The 26,800-nt window shown below is 43.4% G+C and overlaps 1 protein-coding gene across 7 annotated transcripts in view; it reads left to right on the top strand.

Moving 5' to 3' along the window:
• The window catches only part of BRPF3 (bromodomain and PHD finger containing 3), a 36,427-nt gene that overhangs the window by 1,958 nt on the left and 7,669 nt on the right, over positions 1-26,800 (top strand). For 2 of the 7 annotated variants that reach the window (XM_083744936.1, XM_083744935.1), the window contains exons 2-9: positions 8,794-10,160; positions 10,818-10,974; positions 12,565-12,696; positions 14,039-14,167; positions 14,566-14,878; positions 16,494-16,763; positions 21,179-21,679; positions 25,593-25,689. In XM_083744936.1, coding sequence (XP_083601062.1) covers positions 8,812-10,160; positions 10,818-10,974; positions 12,565-12,696; positions 14,039-14,167; positions 14,566-14,878; positions 16,494-16,763; positions 21,179-21,679; positions 25,593-25,689 — 2,948 coding nt within the window. In that variant the 5' untranslated portion in view covers positions 8,794-8,811. Of the gene's footprint in view, positions 1-8,773; positions 10,161-10,817; positions 10,975-12,564; positions 12,697-14,038; positions 14,168-14,565; positions 14,879-16,493; positions 16,764-21,175; positions 21,680-25,592; positions 25,690-26,800 lie in introns of those variants that run through there. The other 5 variants (XM_083744933.1, XM_083744932.1, XM_083744938.1 and 2 more) reach the window with 3 other exon arrangements.

Raw genomic sequence — 26,800 nt, 5'->3', positions numbered from 1 at the left:
TGACCGGACTAGGCGGTGAGGGGGTGGCGGGACTGAGGAGGCCTCGCGCCCTCCGAGCTGCGGAGCGGGGCTTTCTCCACAGCGCTTTATACCGAGGCTGAGAAGGGAGAGAGAGTGGGTGAGAACGCGGGGGGAGAGAGAGGGAAACCGATGCCCGCCATCTTGTTCGCCCTCATAACCGGGACACCATTAGCCACGCCCACCTTCCCCTTCTTCATTGGCTCAGGCAGGGACACGTCGCTCTCACCCGCGCGCTGTGTGCTGCTACTGGCCGCGGTGCAGGAAGATGGACATCGATCGTATCCAATGGAAGGATGATTACAGCTGTTTCCTTTCCCTGCCGTGTAATTAGTCGAGGGATTTCCCCCCTCGGAGGGGCTTGTAGATGTTGGCAAATTTATATTCAACATTTCCCACCCCCCCTCCCGCCGCCTGCGACTTTAATCTTGCTGTGGATGGAAGGAGGGCCGCTAGCATCTGGCAGAGCGAGATTGCTGCGCGCTCTGTCACGTGGAAAGGGCCTGGATTCTGACACAGCCCAGGCTGCCCCGTCCCCAAGGGAAAGGGTTTCTGCTGTGAGGCCTGGTGTGTTTTTCTTTCCCTGTGCACACTGAAGAGTCACCTGAGAGTGTGTGCATGTGGACTCAAACCTCCTTCAGCGGTCTGCTGCTAGAACCCTTCAGTTGCATGGACCACCCTTTTCAAAAAGGCCAAAACACAGTTCAAAAGCACATTAAAATTTTGTCTGCTGCTGAGAGGGTTACTGAGAGATGTTTTGTTAGTTTATACTGATTGCATGTGATCCATAGACTAGGAGTTGTCCACTTGGAACTTATTCCAGCCTTTAAGTTCATAGTGGCAATAGTTTCCCTGAGGCATAAGATGCAACTCTTGAACAGGGGCCTCCTCCACTGAAGGATAGAGTTTGTTCTCCTTAATGCAAGCCTCATTATTCATTTAGCTTTCCTTCAGATTCCTATTTCTCCATCTATTGCCTACCCTTATTGTATTTCCTATGTTCCTGGACTTCTCAGTCAGCCTGTTTAAAGTCTTAATCATAGCCAAACTGACAACTACCTATCCCTTCCCAAAATCTATTCAGCAAACAGTTGGGTTTCTTGAGCAACTGAACATTCTGGGTTATCATACCAGCTTAGCTGTCAGAAGCACAAACTAATATAGATAATGGTGCAATAATCTGTTGAATATAATCTCACTCATCAATCTCACTCATCAACATGTGGCCAGAGCTTTGGCATAATTTTCATTGGATCATGTGTAACGAATTCTTTGTCTTTAATTCAGCATATGCATGATAGGAATAAGGAATAATGGCATGTGGGAAGAGAGGAATTCATTGTTTTATGAATTGGGGAAGATTATTGTATTACTGAAACTAGAAAAGACTAACTTAAAGACAAATAGCAAAAGAAATTTGGCAAGGTTTCAGCATAAAAATGGCATGCATTGTTGTTTAGGGACATTTGGAGATGGTGGCTAGCATTCACTGAAACATGGGTGCCATCTATTTACACTTTAAGCAGTATCATAGCACTTTCATGGCTTCCTCCCAAGAATCCTGATGCTAAGTGTTCTTAGCCTCATGGAGCTACAGTTCCCAAAGTTCCCTCAGAAGACGGGTTTATTGTTAAACCACTCCGCAGACTGTAGCGCTGTGAGTAGAATAGGGGTCTCCTAACAACTCTCAGCACCCTTAACAAACTACGGTTCCCAGGATACTTGAGGGGAGCCATGACTGCTTAAAGTGGCATGATACTGCTTTAAATGTATAGTGCAGATTTGGGCCTTGGTGAAAGTGCAAAAGGGGTCTAGTTTCTTGATAAGTGGCAAATATTAGCAATAGGCAAGGGTGAAGTCTTGAAAAGTGTGGAGGAAAGGTAAAGCTGTTTTAGGAAGGTGAGGTGTTGGATGTACCTTGTGAAGGCAGACACTGCTAGAGTATCATAGAGTGACGGGGTGCTAACTTGAACAAAATATTTGGGGGGCAAGCCCTGCCCCACATAATTGATCACATGGCACAGCACACATGCACCATTTGAATGGCCATACTCATCAACCTTGGGAGGACCAGCCCCCTCAAATATTTTCTTTGGGGTGGGGGCTGAATGGACCTCAGCCCCTAGGAGTTGGCTCCCGTGCAGAGGAGTTTGTACTAAGTCCACAAAGTTTATTGCTATAATGTGGCCTTGTAAGAAGAGTGGCATGGCATCAGAGGAGAGAGGTGTAAGAAAGAAAATGAAACGATAAAGGGTCTGAAAACCAAGCCTTATGAGGAAGGGTTGATGAAAATGGGTATGTTTAGCCTGGTAAGAAGAGACTGAGGAGATGATAGCTATCTTCAAATATCTAAAGGGCTGTCACAAGGAGGATGGATCAAGCTTGTTTTCTCCTGCTCCAGAGGCTGGGACCCAAACCAATGGATTTAAGTTACAAGAAAGTAGATCCAACAAAATACCAAGAAAAAAATTCCTGACAGTAAGAGCTGTTCCAATGAGAGGTGGTGGGCTCTCCTTCCTTGCAGGTTTTTAAGCAGAGGTTGACTGGCCATCTGTCATGTGTGATCTAGTAGAGATTCCTGTATTGCAGATGCTTGGAGTAGATAACGCTTGCGGTCCCTTCCAAATCTACAATTCTATGATTCTATGAAATAATTGGTTTATGGTTGTAAATCAGTGGGGGTGGGGGGAATCCAGCAAGTGCTGATTTAGCATAAGGGTTGAATAATTTGAATACTGAAAATCAAGGGCATATAAAATAAAGTGGTTTCTGTCTTCTGGAACCAGCTGGCATCTTTAGTGTTTTAACATGAGAATAGAAAATATGTCTTCATAGGCAATCCACTAAGCTAAATTTTGTATTTATTGTGGAGGAGGCACTTTTACAACACAACTGCCTTCTTACAAATATGCAAGTGGAACATAATGGAAGCAGAACATTATGGCATAATACTATGACTTGAGAATCATAGGACATAGTAATAGTAATAATTTTATTATTCATACCCCTCCCATCTGGCTGGGTTTCCCCAGCCACTCTGGGTGGCTCACAGCATATCTAAAAACATAATAAAAACAACAAACATAAAAAATCTCCTGATACAGGGCTGCCTTCTGCTCTGCCATTTTAAGGCTGTGCCAATAGAAATAGCACTGGTGCAGTTTCACACCAGCATACTTGAACTGCCAGCAGAACTTTACCAGTGGATTCACCAAAATGGGCCAAGGTTGAGTGCATGACAGAAGAGAATCAGATACACAGAAAATGCTATGCTGCTAACTCCAACACACTGTTCTGATGTTACACTGATGTCTGAAGTGGTGTAAGTAAAAAACACTTATTGAACCCCAAAATCATTGGCTACCCACCCTGTCTCCTCTGCCACGGTGGACCATAGTATTCAAACAAACTTTGTACCTAAATCACAGTTGTATAGAAACAGTATATAAATCCCTGGGAGGGAGAGTATAACTCAGATGATAAGGGATGCACTATGGGACTATGTCTCTGCCATGCCATTAATTGATTTAATGTGTCTAGTTTTGCCTTTCAAAGTAATAGTTTCAGGGGGCCCTGAGCAGGATTGGGAACATGTCATCTGGAGAAGGAGAGTTTAATTATCCCTTCCTCCCTCCGCTTTTATGGTCCTGATTAAAATCACCTACAAATGTACTGTTAGCCCTAATAGGGAAATGTCCCCCTGAGGCTAATAGCAGCTTTGGGGGTGGAATTTTTTATCTTGACCATGGTGAGAGGAATGATTCTCTCCTCCCATTCTAGCTTGCTGCAGTCCCACTTCTGCTTATGTGTGTTTCTGTAGATGTTACTTTGAAAGGCAAAACCATATGCTAAGTCCACTCTGAACACACAGGGGGGTAGGAGATAGGAAGCACTGAGAAATGAAATGTTTCACAAAAAGCAAGCTATTTAAGGGGCAATTAGCAGGCCCTTTATAACTTGTTTCCCAGCTGGGATCAACAGGAAGCAATAAAACTAGCAGAAACAACAAGCAATAAACTTTGAACTGAAGTTGTCAGGGACCTTTGTTTTAAATAGAACTTAATTGTGATGGAACATAGGAGAATTTGGTTATGGGGAAGGCCATTGCTTGGTAAAGCCACTTCCGAGCCTGCCCCAGGAGGTGGGGTTGCGGGCATCACGCCCTCCCCATGTGAGGGGGGGCTGCTTTCCGCCCCCGCGAGAACAGGGGAATCCCATCCGTCCACGCTTCCCAGCCAGCCAATCGGCTGGCTAGGGGGGGGGGGCGTGGCTTGCCCTATTTAGGGCCGGAGCGGAGGGGGCTCGCCCTCTCTTCTCCGGCTAGCCCCCACGTTTTCCCACCCTCCCTCCCTTTAGTTGGGCTTTAGGTAGGTCTGACTTTGCTATGGACTTCGGTCTGTCGCCGCAAGGGGCATGGTAGGAATTTTCCCCAATTGGCAATTTGCAGCCTTGGTTTTTCGCCTACCTCGTAGCAACTCATCACAACTCTTCGGCATTGGCGGTAGGCATTGGTAAGAAGGGGTTAAGAGGCTGTGTGTGGGGGGGGAGGAACGCCATCACCTCCCCCCAGTGAACGAAGGGTGGTCCGTTAAAGGACTCTGGGGGGCTTGGCCCTGTCCGAAGCCTATGGAGGTGTGGGCCAAAGGCACGCCCCAGAGCAGTGACCCGGGGGAGCTCCTAGTCGACGTGCCTCGGCGGGAGACTCCCCGATTAGTGTTAACCCTTCCCCGCTTCTCCAGCAAATGGGCTGGAGCCGGATAGTCGATAGGACCAATGCCTAAGCCAATGCCTCTCATTCCAGAATTCATAAAGTTGTGGCCTAATTCACCCAATTAACCTTAATTATGGTGTCTCGTGTGTTTATTTATCTTGGTGGGGGGCGGGAACTCGCCACGCAATATAGTGCTATATGCAAGCTCTGTATGGACACTCTGCTTTAATTCCTTTTCCAGCTAATTAGAGGAAACTGTGCACCTAAGGGCTCTAGGGTGAAAGCATCCCTGAAAAGCAACATGGACTGGGACCTTATTTTCTTTCACAGATTCCTCATTCCCATTTCCTCCCTTCCCACTCTCTTTCCCTTCCTATTGTCCCTCAAAAAACTCCACATAGACTTGATTCTTTTAAGGAAACTTTCTCCAGGAAACTATCATTGGCCTTCCCTGCTCAAAAAACAATGCTCAGAGTCCTTCACATCCCTCCATCCCATATAAATGGAATGCTTGCTCCATCCCCTGGAGAAAATACTGATTTCTCAAAACACATTTCTTTAAAAGGGAAGATGGAATACATGCATTAGTCAATATTAATACATCATGATGTTGACTGATACATATATTCCATCTCCCCCTTTTCATATGCTAATGCACTTTTTCAATCTAAAATTGGTTCTGCGCAGTATGAAAAAATCTACTGACATGATAATAATAATAATAATAATATAATGACTATTATTAACTTGTTGATCAATTGTTATCTGAAGATCTTCAAGCAACTTACAATACATTTAAAACATAAATACATATACCATAACAACAGAGCAAAACAGCCCACATAACAACCACAAGGAGCTTTGATTGCACACTACTTTATATAATAATTATTTTTATTTTATATTTATATAATAAATGTTTATATTTTTATTTCTATAGAGCAGTGCAGGCCATGTGTACACTACACAACTGAACCAGTGGGCTAGAAGCAGTTTGTGGAGTAGCCACATTGACTATTATAATTTGTTTCAATGTTCTTCTATATGTTTGTTTATTTAAAAGTTATTTTTCCAGCCACCTGTCAGTAAACTATCAGTCAAACACCGAGAACTTCTTTCTCTTTCTACATGAACTGATTCATTCTCATTTGCATTTTCAAAAGATGATATATGTAGCATTATTTCTCCCGCTAATGTAGCATTGCTCTGTGTTTAAAAGTATTAGGCTCGAACATAAGACTCCAATATTCAAATACAGTATATGCTCAGCTATGAAGCTTACTGGGTAGCCCTAAGCAAGTCACTACCACTTATTCCACAGGTCACCAACATTCAGGGACCAGTGGAGGCATTGGGAGTTTTGAGAAAGTGCAATGCACTAGTCAATAAATGGCTGCCTTGGTGGGATATAACAATAAGTGACTGTTGTGAGGCATAGCTTAACAAAAAGTAGCTGCCACATTTAAAGGAGCGGAAGACACAGGACCACGAAATGGTATTGGCGTGGCTACCATTGGCCCCCCCATCAATGGAAAAGTCCACCTACATCAGCCACCACTGTAGTTACAGAGATAACCTCTTTGTACCTTTTCTCTGTTCAGAACAGAAGACATGGACAATATCCCTTCCTTGCATCCAATGAAATCTGGGCATGATTAAGGGTGCTTATTCATTGAGGAAAGGACAAAACAATGCAAACAGAAACTGAGCAGGAAGCGCAACTGTCTCTCTTTTCCCCAGGTTTTTTAAAAAAGTACCGTATTTTTTGCCCCATAGGACGCACCTAGTTTTTATGGGGGGAAATAAAGAAAAAAAATTATTTCCCCCCCCAGGCGTGGGGCTGGCGCAGGGGAAGCCCGAGCTTCCCCCGACCCCAGCCCCCAGAACAGCCTGCTATCTGCAAGCCTAGGGAGCCGCGCCGTCTCCCCAGGCTTGCGGAGAGCTGCGTGAAGACGGGCGCGCTCTTCAGCGCGCCCCAGGCTTCAGAATGCAGGCAGCTCTGCGCAACCCTTTGGAGCCCGGTGCGGCTTCGCAGAGCTGAGCGACCCCCGGGAGCGCAGGCAGCTCTGCGCAACCGTTTGGAGCCCGCGCATCTTCGAGCCAGTCTCCCAAGGGTTGCGCAGAGCTTCCTGAAGCCTGGAGAGCGAGAGGGGTTGGTGGGCACCGACCCCTCTCGCTCTCCAGGCTTCAGGGAAAGCCTGCATTCACCCCATAGGACACACACACACATTTCCCCTTCATTTTTGGAGGGGGAAAATGCGTCCTATAGGGCGAAAAATACGGTAGTTTTAAAGTTGCTTCATCCATGAAGTAGCCTCTCTGACTTAAGTTACACCATCTCAATAACAAGTAGTTTTAGAATTCTCATCCTTCTCAAATGATAGCCTTTGGAAAAAATGTAGCAGATGCAGTCTGAAGGCTCATATTTTGTAACCAAAGGGGAATTGTAGATTCTCAATTATGTCTTTAAGAATACATGTTTATCTTAACTCAAGTATTGTTACTTTGTTCTGTGCCACTAAGACCTATACAATAGGTATGGATTTCAATTGTTGCATTTCCATGTTTGGAAAACTGCCATTTGTTAAATTTATTCCTGGCATACAGTTACACAAAGGGCCTAGGAGAAAGGGCCTGGCTTTTTCTCCTTTCTTTAAATGCTTTTTTATTGAATGTTTCAAAAATAATTACACAATAGGAATAAATGTAAAACATTGTCACAGTTTAAGAAGAATATGCAAATGTAGGAAATATAGAGAAAGTTGACCATTGAAGGCATGCATTATAATAGTTATTGGGTTGGGGGGGGGGGTTCAAAGAATCACGCCAAAAAGAAAATTGGGTGATGGGAGGGCAAAAGGTTTTGTCTTTCGTATTTGCACACATAATACATGTTTGCCTTTTCAAACATTTCCCTCAACTGTAAGTTAAATTCTGTTCAAGGGTGCAATTCCAAATCAATGGTTGGTTTGTACACACTTAGTATCTCACAATCATGTGCCCCCTCCCTCTATGGAAGCTTTTGATTCCATTTTAGGTTAACATTATGCAGTGACCGATTTCCCTCTCTAGAGCTACAGTTGCCAGTGTTTCCTGGGGAGAGGGGCCGCTTGTTAAACCACTCTGGGAATTGTAGCTCTGTGAGGGGAATAGGGCTCTCCTAACACCTCTCAGCACCCTTAACATGCTTCACTTCCCAGAGGGAAACCGTGCCTGTTTAAAGTGGTATAATACAGCTTTAAATGTAAAGTGCAGATGGCTTACAGCAAATTAGGTATCCACTAATTTAAAGTTTCACACACCCCAAAGTGCACTAAGAGATAAGGCCCCAGCCCAAATTTATCTTTTTAGTTTGCATTCATGTGCTGCTTTGCATTCTGTGTTTCAGAATCTTAGTTCATTAGAAGAGACAGGCTGATATTTAGATCCTTTATTTTACTTCTTTGCTTGGGTTTGTGTTTGTGTTTCCAAATTAAATTCTTCTTTTGATCCATTTCTTCATTTTCAACCTCCTTGTTTATTATTGTATTTTCTTTGCTTCCAGGTTCTCTTCTACAAGTCTTCTGTGTCTAGCCTTCCTAGCTGCTTGCTTATGATATCTTTGTCTTGTTGGTTCTGTGAATGACTCCTATAATACTAAAACATTATAAGACGCTTTAATAGAAAGAAGAAAAGAATCTAAGGATTCATATTCAGGATAGCCTAATGTTTAGGGCTATTTCTTAAAGAATTTGTACTTGGTTAAATTTTGTTTTTTAACAGAGCAGTCAATTCAGTTTAAATACTTTTCAGAATGAACATTACCTAAGTTACCTCAGGATAGGTGCCTTTTTGAGAAACTGAAGTGTGAGATAAGCCAAATCTGTCTTCCACTCCTTGTTAAAAGGCTTCATTTTCTTTCTTTTTTTTATTCCCACAAACAAAGTAGTTGCCAAATAAACAGGTATGCTCTTATTTCTCAGCCCTCTTAGTTAAAATTAACTTTAACCAATTAATCAGTTGGAGTTAGACCTTGTTGCCCTGAAATTTATGCTGCTCATGTTTATGCTATTTTTCTTTTGCAGGGTTTTTAAGTTGCTGCTATGAGGAAACCTCGGAGGAGGTCCCGACAGACCCTAGAAGGGAGACGTTCTCCTTCACCATACAGCTTGAAATGCTCACCCACGCGAGAGACTCTGACCTATGCCCAGGCCCAGCGGATAGTCGAAGTTGATATTGATGGGCGTCTCCATCGCATCAGCATTTATGATCCTCTAAAGATCATCACAGAAGATGAGCTGACTGCCCAGGACATCACAGAATGCAACAGTAACAAAGAAAACAGTGAGCAGCCACTGTTTCCTTCAAAATCAAAGAAAACTCAGTGTAAAGGCAAAAAAAGGGAAACATGCACAAAACACGCTCCTGGGACATCATTCCACCTACCACAGCCCAGCTTTCGGATGATTGATTCCTTGAGCCAACCAGATGCTCCAGCCCTGCCTTCCGCATACTATCAGTACATCGAGAAGCCACCTGAGGATGTTGATGCTGAAGTGGAGTATGATATGGATGAGGAAGATTTGGCGTGGCTTGACATGATCAATGAGAAAAGGAAGAACGATGGCTATGGGTCAGTTTCTGCTGAGACTTTTGAGTTGCTAGTAGATCGGTTGGAGAAGGAGTCATACCTGGAGAGCCGCAACAATGGGGCCCAGCAGACTCTAATAGATGAAGATGCCGTTTGCTGTGTTTGCATGGATGATGAATGCCATAACAGCAACGTCATTTTGTTTTGTGACATTTGTAACTTGGCTGTGCACCAAGAATGCTATGGAGTGCCCTACATCCCTGAGGGGCAATGGCTTTGTCGCTGCTGCCTACAGTCCCCTTCCCGCCCAGTTGATTGTGTTTTGTGCCCAAACAAGGGTGGAGCCTTCAAACAGACCAGTGATGGTCACTGGGCCCATGTTGTTTGTGCCATCTGGATCCCAGAAGTCTGTTTTGCAAACACTGTGTTTCTGGAGCCCATTGAGGGGATACAAAATATCCCACCAGCTCGCTGGAAGCTCACTTGCTACATCTGCAAGCAGAAGGGCATGGGAGCAGCCATCCAGTGTCACAAGGTGAACTGCTACACAGCCTTCCATGTCACCTGTGCCCAGAGGGCTGGTCTCTTCATGAAGATTGAGCCCATGAGGGAGACCAGCCTCAATGGCACAACGTTTACTGTGCGCAAGACTGCTTATTGCGAGGCACATTCCCCTCCTGGCACAGTGAAGAAAGGGCGCACAACTACTGTTCACAAGGGAGAGGAGGATGTTTCAAGGAATGAGGCAGTAGATGGGGGCACTCCCAAGAGCAAGAACAAAGTGAAATTGAAGCAGAAGGTAAAGAAGGAAGCCTGTTCTTCTGCCCCTTTGCTGATGGTTGCACAGATCCCTTCATACCGGTGAGTGGTGCAACCATTCTGGCTTTTGTTTCCATGTTGATCAGTGAACTAGCCCAGCGTTTTTCTCCTGTTTTCCAATTGGGTGGCATCTTTTATGCCCTGCGGCTGTTTCAGCAAATGCTTTGTTTAATTACGTTAGGAAATGAAGTGCAGGCACAAATTGTTGAAGGTGGAAAACGAAGAAAATTTGCAATTTATGGTCCGAGTTTAGGCTTATTCCATTGACTTCAATGGGATTGTGACAGTTTAACTTGGAGCGGGATTGTAACCTCTATCTACAGTTGTGTTTGTTGCCTAGTGTTTATATTAGTAATGCATTTAAGTGATTATATGAAAGTGACTGGAGTAATCACTTGTGCTAAACCTCTGAATTAATTTGGTCCATTTGAGCTAAGCTGATGGCTGGGTGTTGCCCATTTTGCTGTTGCTATTGCTTAATTGGAGCTGTAGAGCTGTTTCTTACAGAGCAGCAATTTCACAGTTGAAAAGCCTCTGATGAACTTGAGTTACTTATATAATTCCTAACATGTAATGTGATGTTAGAAAATTAGGCACTGTTTTGCTAAGGGGGGGGTTCCATGTGTTACACTGGTCTTCTGGTATCTGAAGTTGGGTTTAATATGTGATGAAATCACTTGATGCTTTTGTTTTCCCTAGACTGAATAAAATCTGCAGTGGTCTCGCCTTCCAGAGAAAGAATCAGTTTATGCAGCGACTGCACAACTACTGGCTTTTAAAGCGTCAGTCAAGAAACGGTGTTCCTCTTATACGGCGTCTGCACTCTCATCTACAGTCCCAAAGAAATGCAGAGCAGGTATGATTGTGGCATCATTGACATTTTACTGAACCCTGAAATACAGTGGTGCCTCGCAAGACGAAAAGAATCCGTTCTGCGATTCTCTTCGTCTAGCGGTTTTTTCGTCTTGTGAAGCAAGCCCATTGACAGCTTAGCGGATTAGCGCTACAGCAGTCTAGCAGCTTCTAGCGATCAGCTGTTAAGCGGCTTATCAGCGGATCAGCTGTTTAGCGGCTTAGGAAAAGGGGGGGGAAAGCGAAAAAACCCCGCGGGGACTCGCAAGATTTTTTCGTCTTGTGAAGCAACCCCATAGGGAAATTTGTTTTGCGAAGTGCCTCCAAAACGGAAAACCCTTTCGTCTAGTGGGTTTTCCGTCTTGCGAGGCTTTCGTCTTTGCGGGGCACCACTGTACCATGAGAGAATAGTGTTACATGAACTAATTAGGGAAGCTTCTGGGATACATGGATGGAAAATGTCCTTGGATGGAGTAGCTACTGCTAGCTAAAAAAAGTAGGAGGGTAGTTCATTTTGGGAATTTCTTATGAAGTATAGAAATGGAACTTCAAAAGCTTCCTTTAGTAGAGCTGTCCATGAATAACTATTGTGATTGTAATAGAGGTTTTGCAGCATGCAATTTTTGTATTATGCCACATAGCGTAAAGCCAAGCCACCCATGATCTATGCCTCACTCCTGAAAATTCTCTTAACAGTTCCTTCCTTTGAAACCACATCCCATTGTTTTTATCTTGTAGATGGTTATCAATGGATTTTATCCACATTGTTTTTCTTTCCTGTGTAAAACTCTACATCTGTCTTTACCTTAGAAACAATCAGCACTGTGGAGACCACTTTTCCTTAGTTGTCAGGGCCAAAGACTACCCACTGATTTACTGTTTGTGGTCTAGTCCTTTTGAGCTAGGCATACACTTTACTATTTTCTTTACACAGAATTGGTACTTGACATTTGCTGTGCCCCATAACTTTTTTTGAGTGACTTTGCTAGAGAGCTGCAGCAGTGTGCGAGGTTGGGGGCGGGGGCAGCAGTGATGCCCTCCTGGTGGTGGTGCCACTGTGTTCACTGGGACAAAGATGGGGTGGGGGCAAGGTCGAGGGAGCATTCTGTTGGCGTCATCATTGTTGTGTATGTGTGTCTGCACCAGAGACATGCTTCTGCCATCGACCTGTAGCTCTCCACCCCATGAGTCCTGGTGAACACAGTCCAGGTGAGCACAGTGCTGCCACCCCCAGGAGGGTGTCACTGCCATTCTGTGCCTCCTGTGCCACTGATGACACAGTGCAATCCTTTGTCAAAAGGCCGAAAGCAATGGAGCCTCACTCTCGGTTATACCACATGTATGAAGTAGCAACACATATTTGAGAAGTTAAAGAATGTCAGTGGGTACGGTCAGAACATACTCAGAACGTTGGTTGGACTTCTTTAGATAGTCAGTCTATGCTTAGGACTCATTAGGTGCTTAGAGTCTATGATCTAGTTAAAGACTGACTGTGAATAACTGTAAATATGAAGAGATTGGTGAATCAGGAGAGATATGAAGAGAGATCAGATACCATTAAAAAAGAAAGAAAGAAAAATCTCCCATTTTACAGAAAGAGCATGATGAGAAGACTGGTGCGGTGAAGGAGGAACTGAAGTACTGGCAAAAACTGCGGCATGACTTGGAAAGGGCACGGCTGCTCATTGAATTAATTCGTAAGCGTGAAAAACTCAAACGTGAGCAGGTTGGTATGAGCATGACCTGGTGATCTGTACAGCTTTTTACACTCCCAATGAGATGGACATTATTTAATGCCTTTGATTAGAGCTGCTAAGGTGGCCTGGATGTGGAGTGATTGTCATTTTAGTGTTAAAACAAAACAGAAAACAAAACACCAATGCAATCCTAAGCATGCTTATTCAGAATCAAGCTGCATTGCATTCAGTGGGCCTTACACCAAAATACGTGTGCACAGGTTTACAGCAAAAAAAAAAAAGATTCTGAAATGAGTCAGATCCTAGCTCTTATTGGACAAACTGTGTGTGTGTGTATGTGTGCGTGCACACACATGTGCATACACACACACACACACACACACACACACAAAAAAACCCACATCCACTGGCACTTTAAAATTAAATGGCAGCTTTCCCCTGCCCCCTTTCCCCCTAGTGCTGGAGTGAAGTTGAGGGGGAAATGCTATCTCTTAGTATTAAAGAGCTGGAAGACAACTTTCTCTGATTTCAATGCTCTGGTGCTTAGCACGGCGATTGGAGCTCAGATATTTCTCTAACTGCCAGATTAAACTTTATCTCCATATCTGTATCTAAGATCACAGAGCTAAAGTGCTTAGTGTTGAGATCAGAGAAGAAAGATCCCTCTGCTTGCTCTTTAGAGAAGATCTCATTTGAAGAGGTCTCTAAAAAGCAGTCAGAGGGTTTTAATATTCTGATGAGTAGATATCACATCCATCTCCACTTTAGAGATTACTGTGTAAAGAACAGACCGAGATATTTATCTCCTGACCAGACTGGGGGCTCGTAGCCAATTTTCTATGACTTGGTAGGCCATATCTGGCCTGTTGGCCTGAAGTTAGCCATCTCAACTGTAAATGCTACAATTAAACTGCATTACTGTATAGATCAGGTCAGTTTTCTTCATTTCATAACCGTTTTAAAAACACATGGATAAATACGGCTAGATCATTAAAAGAAAACATATATATCAAACTAATAGTTTATCTGGCCCACGATATTGTTATTGAGATATTTGCCACTAGAAGTAATATATCCAATAACAAACTTATTTGTTGTTCATGACGTTCAAAATCATCTGTCTAGTTTTGCCTAATGGTAGGGCCAGCCCTGCTTGTTGTATATCCTGTTATCCTTTTAGCCTCTAGTTAGTTGGTTTTATCAGAACTAGCATTTATAGTTTCTGCAGTTTACAAGTTTTGCCTGCAGGAAATGCTATTTTCTATCATTAGTATCTCAGGTGTGCTGCTTTTAGTTATCATTCCTGCATTGCCCGCAGTTGAATTAGATGACCCTTGGGATCCGTTCCAACTCTGATTCTATGGTTTTCAGGTAAAGGTTCAGCAAGCTGCTATGGAGTTGCAGCTCACACCTTTCAACGTGCTGCTGCGGACAACACTGGATCTTCTACAGGAAAAGGATCCAGCCCAGATCTTTGCAGAACCTGTAAAGCTGAGTGAGGCAAGTACTTTACCTAGAAGTGTAGTTAGATTTGACCTAAAGAACTGCTCATTTGAATGCCTGCAAAATGTAACTCTCAAAAAGCAAGACCAGTCTGGACTGTTCAAGGCATACTTGCTCTGTTCTTGTATAAATTAAGGAATTCTTCTAAGGTTCTTATACAGAGGATTCCCCAACCAGGCAGACTAGAACACTTTTTCTGAGGGAGTTTGCTTTTGCTTCTCAGCAAGGTTATTTATTTGCTGGGGCTGAATGGGATAGGACTTAATTGGATGAAATCACTGTGCATTTGTGCACTGTCCCAGTGCCAGTGAGAGGGCATTTAGAGTGCTTGTGATGGATATGCCCTGGTTGGCTAGTAAATGATTTTTGTAATTGTACAGGTTTTATATGTTTAGGTTCCAGATTACCTGGAATTCATTTCCAAGCCAATGGATTTTTCTACCATGAGGCGGAAGCTGGAGTCCCACCAGTACCGGACACTGGATGAGTTTGAGGAGGACTTTAACCTTATTCTTACCAACTGCATGAGGTATAATTCTAAAGACACTATTTTCCATCGAGCGGCTGTCCGGCTGAGAGACCTTGGAGGGGCAATATTGCGCCATGCACGGCGGCAAGCTGAGACTATTGGATATGATCCCCAAGTGGGGATTCACTTGCCTGAATCGCCAAAGACAGAAGATTTTTATCGTTTTTCTTGGGAGGATGGTGAGTTTCCATTAGGGATTTTTGTATTTAAAAATAAAAGACCATTAAGGAGGAAGAAGATTAAAAACCTCCATGTGTGCAAAGAAAGACAATAATTTAAGAAACTACTCTGGAGGCAGTAACGACTACAATATATACCGTATTTTTCGCACCATAGGACGCACTTTTTCCCCTCCAAAAATGAAGGGGAAATGTGTGTGCGTCCTATGGTGCGAATGCAGGCTTTCGCTGAAGCCTGGAGAGTGAGAGGGGTCGGTGCGCACCGACCCCTCACGCTCTCCAGGCTTCGCCCACCTCTCCGCAAGCAGCGGGAGCCCAGTGCTGGGCTCCCGCTGCTTGCGGAGACTTGCCTGCATGCCAAAGCCTGCGCGTGCTGAGCTCAGTGCGCCCAGGCTTCGCGGACCTCTCCGCAAGCAGCGGAAGCGCTCCTGCTGCTTGCGGAGACTTGCCTGCATGTTAAAGCCTGCGCGCGCTGAGCTCAGCGCGCCCAGGCTTCGTGGACCTCTCCGCAAGCAGCGGGAGCGCTCCCCCTGCTTGCGGAGACTTGCCTGCATGATGAAGCCTGCGCGCGCTGAGCTCAGCGCGCCCAGGCTTCGCGGACCTCCCCGCAAGCAGCAGGAGCGCTCCCACGGCTTGCAGAGAGCTGCCTGTTTGGGGGCTGGGGTCGGGGGAAGCTCGAGCTTCCCCCGCCCCAGCCCCGCGCCTGGGGGAAAATAATTTTTTCCCCTTTATTTCCCCCCCAAAAAACTGGGTGTGCCCTATGGTCCGGTGCGCCCTATGGTGCGAAAAATACGGTATATTTTTAATTTTGTTAATACAGACCTCCATTTCCCATTGATCCTATGGAGCAATCCCATTTTGCATCTTCCCCCACTCCCCATTTGATTGATGCTGTAAACAGCTGAGGAGCATGCTAATCAGTGTGTCTATCAGGCAGGAAGATGCATGCTGTTGCTGTTTTGCCACTCCTGTCTTCCCTTGCATTTGTTCTTTCATTGCTGTGCTGGGTTCAGTACTGACCTACCTGCCATACTGTGTCTTCTGCTTCCTGGCCAGATGATCATAGATGCCTGCTTGGTGCTGTACCCTGCACTTTCTATATTTGTCTAGCAGGAAGCAGGAATTAGTGGGCAGGAGATGTCTGCAGTAAATTTGAGGCCAATGCTGTTGGTGGGAATAGTCGCTAGGGGGAGTACTGGAGGAGTGGGCCCTACAGGACAACAGTGAGGGGTACATGTGTTCCACGGCCACAGGTTGCCTATGTGTGCTGTGGAGCATGTGATCTCTCTTTTTCATTGACTGGTGTACTCCCTACATATTATTGGCATTTCATTCGAAGGATCCTTATGACCTGTTTATTATATGAAGTTCAAAAACAACTTTATTAATTGCCTGCCCTTCGCTCAAAAGTTGTAGGATGAGTTACAACAATTAAAACACAATATTCGAAACAGTTCAAAACAACTTAAAATTACAGAAATAAGGTATATTCTAAAAATAACCATCTCAGATGTCAAAAGTGAGAGTGAAGAGGTGCCAAAAGCTGTATAATGAAGATGATAGTCGATGTGAGACCTAAATGGTGGGTTAGTCACATTCTTGCTTCTCATTTCAGTTGATAACCTTCTCCTCCCTGAGAACCGGGCTCACCTTTCGTTGGAGGTACAGCTGAAGGAGCTACTGGAAAAGCTGGATATGGTGAGCACCATGAGGTCAAGTGGCGCCCGAACTCGCCGCATCCGACTCTTGAGACGTGAAATCAACTCTATCCGGCAAAAGCTGGCCCAGCAACAGAATAAAACCTTGCCAAATGGAGATCCAGCTCCATGGGAGGAAGGGCTGGAAAAGATGCTACAAGGAGAACGTGATGAAGATGGGGAGAAAGGTGAGTTTTTTCACTAGGTCTCTGAAGGAAGCAGTTCTGGTTGTACTGGAAAGGGCTAGGTAAATGAGAAGACTCAAGGGGATCTGTGCACATTAATTCTACACAAGTCTGGTAGGCAGAAGTCACTATGTAATTACTGCCTTTGACAACAAACTCAAAAATCATCTTGAGAAATGGAGAGCGTCAAGAACAGCCTTAATATAGCATTTGGTAAACCTGTACATTTTTGTAACAAATGCTGGAGAGTTTTGGGGCCGAGGAAGCAGCAGTCGATGGTAACAAGGGTTGCCAGTCTCAAAGCTTTATGGTGATAAGGCAGCCTTAGAGAAATGTGTTTGACAATCTTATCCCAGTTTTTAGAGGTCTGCATCACAAAGACACCTACACTTGGAAGTGCTAATTTACCTCCTTGGCAGGCTCATCAGGAAGAGGTTAAAAGACTGAGAAGACTGTCAGTCTCATGTCCTACATGTGTCTGTCACTTGTAGATACATAGCTGCAACAATGGGCTGTGAATGTAATAGCAGGAAGGAGCTGTGACATAGATTGATCCAAAGGATAGTGGACAAACCTGGGCAAGGAACCCTGGGTTGTGATCCCACCCATGGTCATCTGTGAATCAAAGATAGTAGAGATACTTACAGAATAGTGCACAAGTGGCTGCAGCCAACCATGATCCTAGTTTGCTATTGAGTAAGTGGCTCTATTTCTTTCTATTTTTCTTTAAAAGCATCATTTAGTTAGAACGTTAGCTGTCTAACTTTCCCTTAAAAACAAAATTAGAAGCCAGTAAAGATGGAAGCTGTAGTATATACAAAAAAATAACCATAGAAGCAGTCAGGGTTGACCTTTGCTGTAGGGTGGGTCAGGTCCCCTGGTAGGGAAAAGCGGTTCAACATTGCCTTGCCTGGCCTTCTAAAAGGCTCAAAATAGTCAACTGACAGCAGTTTAATGCCATTAATTGTTACTGATAAAAACAGTCTTAGCATGGTCCTGCCATCGTATTCTCAGAAAACGTGCCTGCATTAACAAGCACTGCTTTTCTCCCCTATACTGTTTCAAAGCTGCAACCATGCTGAATTGTTAAGGAAAACTCTTTTCTCAACTCCTGCATGTTTGCAGAGCTTTACATGCAGCCACAGAGCAGCAAGCCTCACTCAGTTTGCACAGCTTTTGGCGTCAGTCAAATCTATGGCAAATGCAAATTCAGAAAGAATAGTGGATGCTGGTGCCACATGGCTGGAAAGTTCAAAACACGTGGAGTGTGAAGTAGGGCCCATGAGAGGTGTGGCCAAACAGAGTGGTCTGTAGGGGCATGAGGTTCCTCAGCCCTTCTGTACGGTTACACATCCATTCTGAAATCAACCAAATCCTTGCAGTCATTGCCTTTGTATACCACCCTTCATCCGAAGATCACAGGGCAGTTCACAGCATTTTGTTAGAATTACTGGAGCAGCATAGTCCTCCACCCGTGGGTGGCAGTAGCCCTGTCCATTGTTGATTGGATAGATATGTTTTGGGTACTACTCTAGCTACTCAGCCTGTGTCATGCTGAGAGGAAGGAGGAAAGAGGGGCCAGCCTTGTTTGAGCATCCAGGAAATGGAGAAGGCTGTTAAGGTGGAACAAATAGTAATTTTCCCTCTCTCTGCTGCTTCTGAGAGTCTGTGAACTGTTGTGTATATATAGATATACACACATGTACGCACATGTACACACACACACACACACACACACACACACAGAGTTCCTTTCATTGGACTTCATTTGTGACTTTTTGGTACATAGGTCGTTAAAAGTATATTAAATTCCTTACCCTCCACCCGCTGTAAAAATGGAATTAAACACTAGTTTTTCAAAATGCAGATTGAGATTTTAAAACTTTTGTTACACACCTCACTGTTTGGTGCTTTTAGAGCTCTCTAAAAAGAGGCAATAGCTGTGAAATCCAAAATTTGTTGACCAGCGCAAAGTCCTAAGTTGCTGGTCCATGAGAGCTACATGGGCCAGTTAATGGTAAGGTCATGGTTAGAGACATAGCATTTCCAGAAAGTTTGAAGCCATGGGGTGTGTGTGAATATGTTTTTTCCCCATTTTTCCCAGGAAAAACCCAGAAATTTTGGAAAATAATAATTCTGTTTTATATATATATACACATACACAGAGATGAGAAAGAGATCACCATTTCAGTTTAATTACAATTTGAATTTCCTTTTTACTTTTTTGCTATTTTTTTTTTAAGTTACAAATGAAAGTACAAGCTGCTGAGCAGTAAGGAATCTCTTTGGTTTTGCCAGTTTATGAGGAACAGGCAACTGGTAATAATAAAAAGAAGAAGAAACAAATTAATATTTGTGAAACAAAGAACATTATTATGTCTCCTCCAGTTCTCCATAGTAAAATTTAATGTCTCATTTTCTGAGCTATTACTATGAATTTCAGTTCCTGCATCTTCTGCTTCTTCATATTTGTCATCACCATACTTATAATGAACTTCTAAAATCTGAAGGTTTGCCTGTATTGAAACAAACATCTACCCTTTCACAAGCAAATGAGGCACTGAAATCATCTTCCTCTTGTGACAATAGCAGTGCCCCCAGAGGCAGAAATGCATCTTGCTGTTGCATTTGAGAGTTGAAGTCTCAGTTTACAACTCAGGACTTGATTGTCCTCAATGTACAGGAATTGTAATCATCTGATACTGCACATAGTCTTAACATAAAAGTCTTCCCATTACATAATTTTTAGAAATCATTTGCGGGGAGTAAATATATGAGCACTTTATCTTAAACATTGTATTTGTCGTTACAGATAGGTAGCTGTGTTGGTCTGCCATAGTCAAAACAAAAAAAAAAAAATTCCTTCCAGTAGCACCTTAAAGACCAACTAAGTCAGTTCTTGGTATCTGAAGAAGTGTGCATGCACACTAAGCTCATACCAAGAACTGACTTAGTTGGTCTTTAAGGTGCTACTGGAAGGAATTGTATTTGTCATTCAAACATAATCTATTTTTTTGAACAAAACAAAAAGCTTTTTTGCGGGGGGGGGGGGGGGAATGATTGGGAGGGATTCACCCTTGAAAAAGTTTCTGGCTTTTCCTAGGCTATCACATCTTTTGTGGTTGCAGCAGATGAGAATCTGTTTTGACTTTTGCTGAATGGATCTCAGAAATCTTAATTTGTCTTCTGGATTGCTTTCAGGAATATTTAAAGGGATGTTTTGAAAAGTTGTTTTCCTTTTCCTTGAGACACCCCCTCTCCCGACGATATACAAATAGGGTACACCAATGGTCTGCTGTCTCTTGGTGAGGGATTAAAGTATTCTTAACTAGTCGCCAAAAAACTTAAAAGAATATCAGTATTCCCAATTGAGGTTTAGGGAAGAGCTTCAGTATGAACAGATTACCTCATGTTTATTGTTTTGGTTAAATCTACAATAATCTTTAGTTTATAAGCGTACCAGTCTCTGATTTTGAACTGCACTAAATAGGACAAAAGGCTTCTTAATATACTGTGAATTCAGAGATGCTCTGTGCTCTCTTTATGAGGTTCTTACAAAATTCCTGAATGGTGACATTCCTTCTTAAGGGGTTGTAGTCATCTTAGCAGCCATGCTTTCCCACAGCGCTGGCAATCCATGCAGTTTAGCTAGTCGAGGGAATAATTTGTTTTCCCCTGCTGACAACCAGAACATTGCACAGATAGCAAATAGTGCTTGAACAGGAACAGAACCTTAAAAGGGGGAAGAATGAGTGCTAATCTGTGACCTCATTGCATCATGAATTGGAATTCAAGAGGAAGGAAGGTTCACTGGAGAGAAAGCAGAGCTTGGATTTGGTAGTTTAATGATCTCTGGGTGTTTTTGGTGACCTTAGTACAAGGGACAATGACGTGGTTTAAAAGGAAAAGAATACACAATTGACTGTTTTCCATTATTTGCAACATGATCGAGGTCCTTAAGGTACTTTTTTGCATTTGAAACTCCTCCTTTGATGTTTTCTAGTTCTCCCATATCTCTTTACCCTCTTAGGTCAAACATGGCTATGTAGAGTTAAGAAGGTTGGGGAGTTAAGCGTCATGCAGCCTGAACTTCAGCATGTAAACGTATAAGCAAATTCCATTAAATTCAGTGGGATTTGCACGCTTGTAACGATGCATAGAACTGTCACCATAAATAACATTGTTGGTTAAATGGCAAGCATGTTGACTGGCTCTCAAGAGGATGAATATTTTTTCTTCTACAGAGTGCCATAGTTATTATTTTTTTCACCTCTGAGTGTCTTTCTTTAGGCTATTCAACAAAAGTTAGTTATTACCTGCCATTTACTTTCAAGCATAGAAAGGGGCAGAAAGGTGTGATCCGTACTTTGGGAAATACTTTTTAAAATGTTCAAGCAGATTCTCTTTCTCTTTAGCAGATGACACCAAGCCCCCACTTCCCCCCACCCTGGAGCCCACAGGACCTGCACCCCCCCTATCGGAGCTGGACTCTCTGCAGGACCCTCCAACTCTCAAACCCATTAGCGAAAGCAAGTCCTTGAACAGACTACATAAGCGGCTGAAGTCCGAGGGCGAGCTCTTTGATAAGAAGACACTGCAGAGGGAGAGCCACGCCTTCCAGCGCTTGCTCAGCGACAACGGCCTGAACGGATTGGCCCTTCAGGCCACGGGCACCTCTGCCAGCCCCCCACTTAGTGGAGTGGGCAGGCGGACATCTGTCCTTTTTAAAAAAGCCAAGAATGGGGTGAAACTGCAAAGAGGTCTGGACTGCCCCCTTGAGAATGGAGAGGACCACAGCCAGAGTGGGCAGCTTTCCCCCTCCAGCGTAGAGGGTGAGCGGCCATCCCGGAAACGGCCACAGAGTGGGAGCTGCAGCGAGAGCGATGGCGAGAAATCCCCCAGGCAGGCAGGAGTGACAGGTGACTCCCCTGAGCTTTCATTCCTCTGATGTCTTGGAAAGCCAGAGATCCCCAGAGTAGAGGTGTCTTGTAGCTGCGCTGCTTGCCTGCTGGCAAGAAGTCTCCACGCCTTCGCAGCATTTCTCTGAGTCCCTTTGGGAATTGAGTTCTGCCAAATGTCTGTTGCATGAATCCCAAAACTAGTTTTATTGTACTAAAGGATGAGAGGAAGCTATGGGCTCTGGAGCAGAAAAGAGTTTTATATTGCAGAGGAAGGCATATTAACCAGCCTATAAATCTGTGACTAATTTGGGAGTTTTCTTCCCTGATGCCTTTAGCATTCTAGGCTGCTTTTGGGAGAAGTGTAATACCTGATTGTTTGAGTTGGAGAGGAAGAGTAGGTCTCTCTCTTTTTCTTTGCACCTTTTTCAACCTTCAGCTGAATCAGATACACATCTCTCTCCATTTTTAATGTATGCATGTGTGAACTATTTATTTATAATGTAGTGAACCTTAACACTATTGAGAATTTTCAGTGAAATCAAGTGATGCGAAAAGCTTACACCATATTCTTCTCTACTGTTTCTTGTTCCTGGATCCTGTGCAGTCATGTGCCAGAATTGGACAAATGGATATGCAGAGGGATAGTAATGGTTCTGTGGTGACTTATAGGTCTGGAGGATCTGGAAGGAAGCAGACAGTGTTAGGGAGACTTTTTATAAAGGCAAGCAGCAGGGTCATAGTATTGATCTGAATGTTTCCCTGAGCTCAGGCTGTTTTGCACATGCTTACACACCATTGGAATAATATGCACGTGATTACTCACAAGTGAATGCGTGATTTGATGCTATTGAAAAGCATACTGTTATGTTGATTTATTTATCAAAATTATGTCCCATCTTTCCATCAAATGTTGCTCAAGGCAGCTAACAGAAATAATAAAAATACCATAGCATGTAATTAAAGGCAATAGAATTAAGTTTTAAAATATGTAAAGACAAAGCAAGTGTGCTCACTTCTGCTTTCTTCTTTCAGAGTAAGCAACTAGCACATATCTTTTCTTAGTCATTAAAAACAGGGACCAGTTCTGAAGCTCTTTAGAGCAATCAGATGGGATTTTTGAGCCATTCTCAAAAAGTTGAATGAGTAACTATTTCTAAAGCAGTATTTGTGCATGTGCTCATAGTGATCTTGTGATTTATCTTTAAAAGGGGCACAGAGAATCAAGGAAGTGTTTGGTAAAATAGTGCCGTGCAATCTCATACTGAGCAAGTGTAGTAGTACCTGTCAGAGGTATGCAACACCTTTTTAGCTAGCAGTTACTGATGTTAAAGTAGTAGGTGGAATCTCCCATTTAGCTGCAACCCAAACTTAGGAATACATGCTAGCTTGCACTTCTCTATTTTATGGTTTGTGTACTTCACACTGTTTCATTTATTTAACTTTATATATCAAAGACTGATAGTGGGTTACTATTTTAAAAATAAAAGCATGAAGTCTAAATGCAAATCCTAATAAAAAGATCTCCACAGGCCTTAATACTTCTGGAAGAGTCTCATGCTGAGCCTTAGCACATCCATAGGGGGAGTTCATAAGTTTGGAGCCACCACTGATAAACCTTATTGTATGCAGTTTGCTCACAGAGGAAACGAGGGTGCTCCTTAGTTTATTACAGAGCTGGTGATGGGATAGAAGAAATAAGACTGTCTCTTTGATTCCTCAGGCGCCTTTATATGTCAAGTGTAGCACCTTGAAGTCTCTGAATTGTATAGGGACCCAGTGCATGCTATGGAATACAGGTGTAATGTGCTCCCAGTGACCAAATTGTACAGCAGTATTAAGGCCTAGGTTGCCCTGATAATAGTTGATTCTTTGTTGGCTAAAATGCCTTTAAGATGGGCTGCTCCCCTCTCTACTTTATTCTGTGCTATGCAGCAGCTTTAAATGGTATTGCTTAACTTGTGTGTTACCAGTTATGAAAGTGATAACCTATTCTGTTGGGATACTGCTGTGTCCTAGTTGGCTTGTGATTCTAGTACAGCTTGATAAGATGCAACAGTCATTGCTCCCCATCCTAAACACTTGTTTGACAGCTCAGTGACTTGTGAACTGTGCTTCATGATGGGTAAAAGAGATGTAGGTGAAATTAGTGGAAATTCATTACCAAATGTTTCTAGTAGTTGTTGTTTTTTCAATTTCATTTTCCACTTTCCTACTGATAAAGGACATTAGTCAGCAGGGGACCCATGGATGGAATATTATACAGCTTTCTCACCTGCTTCCAAATCTCATATATCATATTCTCTAAGTCTGGGGCTACAGTGAAGTTTACTTGTGCCTGGGTTAACCTTCATTGGTGGAGTAAAGAATTGTTTTCGTAACCAATATGTGGAAACTCAAGTCAAAAAATTAAGAGATATCTACACTTGCAGCCCTTGTTTCATCACTTATTTCTCTTTGTCTCTCCTTGTCCTGTGATATTATAATACTTTTATGTATGTACTTTCTCCTCCCAGAGTTGAGGCCTGCTCTTTAATTTCTTTATTTCTAAACCCAGTGTCACTTGAATATGGAAAGGCTGTTAAGCAGATTGCACTCTTGCCAAGAGTGAGGGCATAAGGAAGGAGAACAGACCTCTGTAGGTGACCAAACCTTCTGGGATTATGCAAGAGCAGAAACAAACACATTCACACATCCCCAAAGGAAAGTAATGAGGTCTCTAGGGGATTGCTGTGTAGTGAATATGAGCCCAGTCTGTGTTTAAAACAAACAGGTTTTTTTTAAAAAAGGGGGAATTAGTTGTGAAGTCTTGAGCTGATGACTGGGACAGGGGCATTCCCAAAGTTAGCATACTTGACCATGCATGAAAAGTAGTACTTCTTTCACAAGGTACTAATGCCAAACACCCCTCCCCCCAAAAGCACTAATCAGGAACATCTCATTATATGAAAAACTTGGCATGTCCAAAGCTCAAGTTTCCTTCCTATCAATAATCATAACCATGTAGCAGATGACATGCAGAATCAAATCCAGGCTAACTATACATTTAAGTGCAGACCTCTGGAATTGAAAATGATTTTTAGAGTGTAGGGGGAGAAGTTTAGCAGATATACAGAAGGAAAATGTGTCTTGTGAACATTTGTTCAGGCTGAATTTTGACTTTGTAGACAAGGCAGTGCTTACCATAATTCGCCAGTTATCAGTGGGGTTAAGGAGGTAGCAGTTGCTGGGCTAAAGAGAGGTGGATGAGGAACATTTCCTTGCTAATGGGTAAGAGTTGGTAAGGACTGTTCTACGAACATAAGAAAATGGTGGGGCAAAACTTGCTTTGAACAAGTTCTTTGAACATAGTTGTTGCAAGATGCCTCTTGACTCCAACTGTGCACAGACATTGGGAATGAGAATTTAATGCATTCTTTAAACTCTTAAATGCATTTTTCCCCAACAAAATTTTGACATGATTCAAATAGTCTTGTTAGCTGCATTGTAGAATTGTGGTGTATGTAGTCTGTTTTCTTTCATAAGTGTCTAAAGTGGGGACGGGGAGCAAGTTGGCCAAGTTGGATATTTTTTTACCTGTGTGGTAAATCACACAGGTAAAAAAGTGGGTTCCACACTTTTCTAGCAGCAACTGTTCAACTGATAGTTGATGCTTAGGAAGCACTGTGCAAGGAGCTTTGCAGGCACTCTCAATCAGCTGGTTGGGGATACCTGCAAAGCTTTGCCCAAGCGTCTCCTTTACCTGCCCTATACCTCATGCCAGATGTAGGGCAGATAGATGTGACTTGGCTGAAATGGCCTCACAGACCAAATGTGGAGGCGTAGTGGGCCTAATTAGGTCTGCAGGCTGGATGTTCCACATCTGTGGTCTATGGAATTTTTAAAATAGCATTGTATATACCATTAGACTCATTCTCACATGCATTCTTCTCAGCACCAGTGACAAATGGCTTCAGGAAGCATATGGAAAGCGGGTCTGACTCAGAGTGCAGTTCTGGCCTCGGTAGTGGTCTCTCATCTGACATCTGCAGGTAAGTCTTCTTCCAGGTGCTTTCACCTAGAAAAAACATTATTCTCTTGGTAATTTTCCAGTCTTTTCTTTCCATTTATACTTTTAGGTGCCTCTTCATATCAGAGGCCAGAGGTTTTTTTAATAAACAAATCAGCATTCCAGAGGAATTATGGCTCTAATCTTGATTTAGCTGCATGTGTGCTGTTTAGCACGTGGCAGCTGAGGGGTGATAAGTTCCAACCCTTGTATTCTAGGCAGTATAATTCTAAGCAGTATATGGTAAATTGGTGACACTGATATCTGCATTATTTTTTCATTCTTTAGCATCAGTGTTTTCTATTATTTTGTGTTTTGTTACCAGTCTATTGCTGAGATAAGCTACCTTTTGATCCCAAGGTGGTTATAGGGTCAAGAGTAGTCCCCAATCCCTTAATAATAATAATAAAGTAGTCCTTAATACTTAGCACAGGGACGCGGGTGGCGCTATGGGTTAAACCACAGAGCCTAGGACTTGCCGATCAGATGGGGTGAGCTCCCGTTGATCGGTCCCTGCTTCTGCCAACCTAGCAGTTCAAAAGCACGTCAAAGTGCAAGTAGATAAATAGGTACCACTCTGGAGGGAAGGTAAACAGTGTTTCCGTGCGCTGCTCTAGTTCGCCAGAAGCGGCTTAGTCATGCTGGCCACATGACCAGGAAGCTGTACGCCGGCTCCCTCGGCCAATAAAGTGAGATGAGCACTGCAACCCCAGAATCGGTCACAACTGGACCTAATGGTCAGGGGTCCCTTTACCTTTAATACTTAGCACAGTCTTGCCATTAGCTTGCCTATCCCAAGTGAACATCACTGCCAATACCATTCTCCCTCTGGCTTTACATCCAAACTTTTGTCTGCAGAACAGTCGATTGAGAACCAGCTTTCTTGCAATGTTGGTTTGCTTCTGCCCTATCACATCCTGCTTTCAATGTCCGCAGCAATGCACAGCCTGCCTGAATTAGCTTGTTTCCCACCTTCCCTGTCCTTTGCATCAGATCCAATTCTCCTAGGAGCAGCTGATCAGATCTATGATTCATATGAATTTCTGCCTTTCACAGTAAGGTTTTAATTGCTGCTCTGGCCACCCACTTCTGGT

The sequence above is a fragment of the Podarcis gaigeae genome, assembly GCF_964106915.1.
Source record: "Podarcis gaigeae genome assembly, chromosome: 6".
Taxonomy (NCBI): Eukaryota; Metazoa; Chordata; class Lepidosauria; order Squamata; family Lacertidae; genus Podarcis; species Podarcis gaigeae.
The sequence above is the reverse complement of the archived record's forward strand: the minus strand, read 5'-3'. Positions and strand labels throughout refer to the sequence as shown.